The sequence below is a fragment of the Mastigoproctus giganteus genome, chromosome 5 (genome assembly GCF_048544385.1).
Source record: "Mastigoproctus giganteus isolate SK-2022 chromosome 5, ASM4854438v1, whole genome shotgun sequence".
NCBI classification, from domain to species: domain Eukaryota; kingdom Metazoa; phylum Arthropoda; class Arachnida; order Uropygi; family Thelyphonidae; genus Mastigoproctus; species Mastigoproctus giganteus.
The window spans coordinates 36,563,954-36,569,953 of NC_143579.1; the positions used below are offsets into that span (position 1 = coordinate 36,563,954).

The 6,000-nt window shown below is 40.1% G+C and overlaps 1 protein-coding gene across 1 annotated transcript in view; it reads left to right on the forward strand.

Moving 5' to 3' along the window:
- Nucleotides 1–3,560, forward strand: part of LOC150085305 (ATP-dependent DNA/RNA helicase DHX36-like) — a 184,096-nt gene extending 180,536 nt beyond the window's left edge. The window contains exon 14 of the mRNA XM_090374522.1: nucleotides 3,435–3,560. Coding sequence (XP_090230648.1) covers nucleotides 3,435–3,560 — 126 coding nt within the window. The remainder of the gene's footprint in view (nucleotides 1–3,434) is intronic.
- Nucleotides 3,561–6,000: the final 2,440 nt, after the last annotated feature.

Here is a 6,000-nt window from a genome sequence, read left to right on the forward strand (position 1 = left end):
CCAATAAATGTGCTAAGGCTGTTCAAGGAAAGAATGTTGCATATCTTAATTGGCTTGTTTCCAGTTCTTCAGTTTCATTTTCTGCCTACACCAAAGCTCGCAACAATTTAAAGCAGTTATTAATCAGTCCAAAAAGATTTTGAAAAGGCTAAGAGTAGAAAACTTGCTTCTTACCCTAATGGTAGTCAAGCATTCTGGTCTCTTGCCAAAGCTATTGGCCGCAACATTTGTCCATCTCTGCTTCCACCTTTGTCAAAACCAAATGGTTCTGTTGTCACTTCAGCCAAGGATAAAGCTGATCTGCTAGTATCCCATTTTCCTTCCAACTCATGTATTAATAATCTTGGTAAAACACCTCCCACCATTCCCAACATGCTCCATACAATGCCTCCTGTGGTCTTCCATCAAAAGGATGTCAGAAGGATTTTGACGAATCTTGGTGCTAAGAAAGCTCCAGGTCCTGATGGTATTTCTCCACTTGTTCTCAAAACCTGTGTTCCTGAACTCACTCCTGTTCTTTGCCGCCTTTTTTCACTTTCTTATTCTAAAGGTGTTTTCCTTCTGTTGGAAATTTGCTCATATCCAGCCAGTTCCTAAAAAGGGTGACAAATCCCTCCAATCCAATTATCATATTGCAATTACTTCTACTCTTTCTAAAGTAATGGAGAAATCAATTAACCGCCAACTCTTAAACTACCTAGAAACCTTCCGTCTGATCAACGATCGCCAGTATGGATTCCGTCAGTGTCGATCCACTTGTGATATTCTGTCTTATGTTACCCATTTATGGACAAATTCAATGGAAAAGTTCTTTGAAACACAAGCAATTGCACTTGACATCTCAAAGGCTTTTGATCATGTTTGGCATAAAGGTCTTCTAAACAAGCTTCCATCGTATGGTTGTTTGCCAAATGTTTTTTTTGTAATTGGTTATCCAGGTTTCTCTCTGATCCTTCACTGAGGGTGATGGTAGATGGCTCTCTGTCTTCTAACTTCTCCACTCATGCTGGTGTCCCCCAAGGTTCAGTTTTTCCCCCCACTCTTTTCCTCTTGTATATTAATGACCTTCTTCCATTGACTGGAAATCCTATCCATGGAAGTATCTGTAGAAAAGCCATGCAGCAGAAACAGTATGTCTATCAGATAGCGAGTGGAGAGACTCTGTTAGAGATGAGTCATTAATTAACCTATCTGCCCTCTTCTGAAAAGAATATTGCCTGAGAGAGGTTTTGGGGGCACTGCTCCAGATGTGGGAACAATATGAACAATATGATGATAACACATTGCATTCCACTTTCCATTTTGAGAAACCTTGCCCTGCTCAATCATCTTCAACTTCTTGAATATCTGCTACCAATTCCTTAAATGCCAATCTCCAGGTAATTCTCCAGTGGGACAAAGACAGCTTAGTTGATTTCAATCCTTCTAAAACTCAGTCTTCTGCTTCTATGCTTATCTTTTGTGACACTCCGATTTCTAGGCAAGTTGATATATCTCTTTTGGGGATTACCCTGACTTCTAATCTCTCTTGACACAAGCCCATTACAAATATTGCTTCCTCTGCATTTAACAAACTATGTTTTCTCTTTCGCTGTTGTTTTTACTATTCTTCCAAACAGCTGTTCACCCTGTACAAATTGCAAATCTGCCCTACCATGGAATATTGTTCCCACATCTGGAGCAGTGCCCCCAAAACCTCTCTCAGGCAATATTCTTTTCAGAAGAGGGCAGATAGGTTAATTAATGACTCATCTCTAACAGAGTCTCTCCACTCGCTATCTGATAGACATACTGTTTCTGCTGCATGGCTTTTCTACAGATACTTCCATGGGCACTGTTCTGTTTCCAACATCCATTTACTGTCCAACTTCAAACTCACAGAACCAACTTTTCATCTTCCTCATTTATTCATTCAAATTCCACTTTCTGGAACAATCTTCCCTTCATAGATATTTCCTGAATATTTCAGTCTACAGAAGTTCAACTCTAATGTCAACAAATATCTTCTCATGTCTTCTCAACCTCCAACCTAAGCATGGTACTAAGTACTATAGGTTCTAATACCTCTCGTGTTTGGGGTTTTCATAAAAAAAAAAGTGTATTGAGATACTAAATGAAAAAATATATAATAAAAATAAATAAATATTGTTGAATATGACCCCCTGGTCTTCACTGACATATTTTTTCAAGTTTTTGATTAAGTGGAGAATTGAATCCTGGCTGTGGCTATTTCTCTGCTTATACAAGGAACAAACCAAAACTGACATATTTTGGTCCTCAATTGTTGTTCCAAAACATTCCAGAAGTGATTGACTGTTTTAGATCTGAGACAGAGGCAACTTCACTGCATGATTATACACACACTTTATAATACATTATACACAGCACTGTATTGGCAGTCTTTTGTCTGGCTTTCACAACTTCTCTCTTCCTGTTCCAGGGGACGCTTCTTACTTTCATCCCCTCTCTGACTCTACTCTTTCCCCACCCAAACCACCACCATCCCAGACTTCTCCCACTATCTACCCTCTCCTTTCAACACCACTCGGCACCCACAGATACTCTGTGGACACCAGTAAGAGTCACTGATAGTAGAAACAGGTATTCTTCCACATGGCTGAGGATGGGAGTCAAGGGGGTGTCCGACCTGATGTTATATGCCCCCCTGGCTGCTAAACACTTGCTTGACAGCCTATAACAAAACAGCATTTCCAAACATTATACTTTCACAAACCTACACACACACACACGCGCGCGCAGCTGGCTTGGGCTCATCCCAGTACAGAACAGAAGACTCAGCAGCATATGGGGGAACCCTGGAGACTGCTACATGAAAACTCAGACACATTTGGACATTTTGACAGTGCTTTATAACACAGAATTGTCATGCTGATACAAATGCAGCCCCTTTGAGATCTTATGAAAGATTTCACGTCAGCCAATACTGATTACCTTGCTGTGAGAGAGGCTTTCACACAATTTCCTATAGAGTCTGTAAGACAGTTTATCTATGAGAATGTGTCTTTATGACCATTGTTTATCATGAATCACACTTCAGTAGTCTTGGTAACTACAGTTACCGAGACTACTGCATACCATGAATGAAGATGGTCCAAATGGTCAGCATGAATTTGTATATGATTTTTATACATATTTAATGAAAAGCACAGTTATGTGTATTTCATTCAAGAAATCCACACATGGCAGTACCAAAGATGTTAATCTACGAAGGACAACATTGATATGTGATCTTCTTCCAGAGGACCACGAGACCTTTTTTCTGTGAAGGAACTATCACTGGCTCTTCTACCTACAAGTGGCTGCAGGGAGCAGTCATGCATCAGTGAAATGTACAGCAACAATCTTTCTTTCAGCAAGATAGAATGCCACATTATGAGAATAATGCGAAAGCTTTTCTAAATGTTCATTTATAGGATATAGAGGAAGCATGGAGTATCCACCCTGATTCCTTCTGGCTTCATCCACTTGACTTTTATCTGCAGGATAACTTGAAGAACAAGGAAGCTGGAGGAGCTGAGCTGTGGCATGAGATTGATTGAACTAGTAAATGTATCCCCAATTCATAAAGGGAGATCAGTAGGTGAGTAATTACAGACCTGCCAGCTTAACATCTGTTAAGGGAAAATAATGGAATAACTGTTTAAAATAGTAATACAGGACCATCTGAACAGGAATGCAATTATAATGCATGCAGTATGGTGCAGTGACCAAGAAACGGGATGCAAAATATAATTTTGATATCATGTACTTGGATTTCTGGAAAGCTTTTGATACTGTTGTGCATAAAAGACTGCTGTATAAACTGAAGCAATGTAGCATCAAGGGCAAATTACTGCTATGGATAAAGGGATGGTTAAGTGGAAAAAGAGAGTGGTTATCAGTGGGCACTGCTCTTCATGGAATAAGGTTATTAGTAGGGTTCATGCTGGGCCCATTGTTGTTTTCAATATTTATTAATGATATTGATGAAAGTATATCAAGCTTAATGTCATGCTTTATATCATGCTTCAGGTGATATAAAGCAGAGTGGTTAACGATAGTAATCACAGAGTGCTACTATAACAAGATTTAGAAAAATCATGTTGATGGACTGAGAAATAGCAGTTGAATTTAACAAATGCATGGTACCGCATATGAGTAGCAGTAATCTCAGAGTAACTTATTAACTGTGTGGTAGTACACAGGGTAGTGGAAAATGAAAAAGACCTGGGGTTATGCAGCCAAGTATGAAATTCTCTGAGCAGTGCAGACATGCTGCACAGCTCATGTCAACAATATACAGAAACTTTACTAATAGGGATAAGGAGGTGATTATCCCTTTGTATAACACCATGGTTAGGCTGCATCTAGAGTATTGTATACATAACTGGAGGCCTCACTTTAGGAAGGATGTATTTCTACTGGAACATGTACAGAGAAGGGCAATGAGATTGGTGAAGAATAGGGTGCTCTTACCTAGAAAGGCTTCAGTTCTGCAAATTGCAGCAGTGGAGACTAGGCACCTGTGGGATGATCTGATTGAGGTGTTTAAGGCCTTGAATGTATTGAGTAAGCTGAATGTGAATGGCATTCTTTCTTTTGCTGATACTACAAATATGAGGGGACATAAATTGAAGTTGAGAAAGGATGGTTGCAGGATAGATATTTGGAAGTTTGCCATGAGCCAGTGAGTGGTTGATTGTTGGAATAGGCCTCCATGTGATGTTGTGGAAGTGAATGGTTTTAATCAATTAAAGGAAGAACTAGATAAATTAAATTCTTGGAGGGTAAGAAAGGGTGAAATAAAGTGTAAAGTGTCATTAGTTGTCTAATGGCACTTTAAAAACCCCCCTGATGCCATTTGTTGTCTAATGGCACTGGGGGTTTCCCCCATCTCCGCCATGTATTCTTTGTAAGTGACACAGAACTCTGTGGAGGCCAGAGATTAAAAAAATGAACTCTCATTCATTGTGGGCAACGGTGGGCCCCTATTGGGACCCACCGTTGCCCACACTTTGCCATGAAGAGGCAGGTCAGGCACCGAGTAGATTATTTAAGTACTCTGGCAGGTCCCACCACCTATTTTCCAAGGATTTCAGTGGTATGGCCTAAAAAAAAGAAAGGGGGAGGGTGAACACTAGAATTTTGAAAGGCCGAAAGAGGTTGAATTTTTTGATGCTGATAAGAATTTGGTGGCATTGTTAGGGGTATATTCAGTCAGTTTAGTTAGACTGGGGGGAAACAGGTTGAAGGATGGAGATTATAGATAGGCATCCCCAAAGAGGTCAGTGGGGATGGCCCAATCAGGCAAAGTATGGGGGAGGCAAGGAGGGGAGGAATAGCTTCTCTCCCCTGCCTGGGGGATGGGGTTTTAAAGGGAACCAGGTTAGAGTACCCAGTTCAGTTCGCCAAATGGCGTGTTGCAGCAAAGCCGCAATATGTCTTCATTGGTGATGGTTGTCAGGTCCATGTCTTGTCGAATCTGGTAGGAAGGTCAAACTGCCCATCCCGCTCTGGCAGTGTGGAACCCACCAGGCAGGGGAAGACATACATTTACTTCATTCATAATCTGCATTCTCATTCTACTTGCATGCTATTTTTATACTTTTTTTTTATAGTTTATAATTTTTCCTCCCCTGTTAGGTTATATATATATATTTTTTTCCCCCCTCACTCATTCATCTCTTTGTCACACACCAGGGGGCGGGATGCATTGGTATGTAATGTAATTTAAATACTGATGCTTAATAATTAAGCTAAATAAGAAAGAATATAAAAGATTAAAACTAGAGTTAGTGTGAACTTAACTTTAACATTTATGGTTTGTGTTCTTTTTCTCACACACTTACACTCTCATTCATTCTTCTGGCTTTCATTTCATTTGTTCAACTCTTGCTTTCTGTACTGCACTCTCTGGCCACCTCAACTTACTATTATTATTTATTTGTGGTGCAGGCCTAGCCAAGTTTTTTTGCAGGCCAGGGAAGAATGCAGTCATAG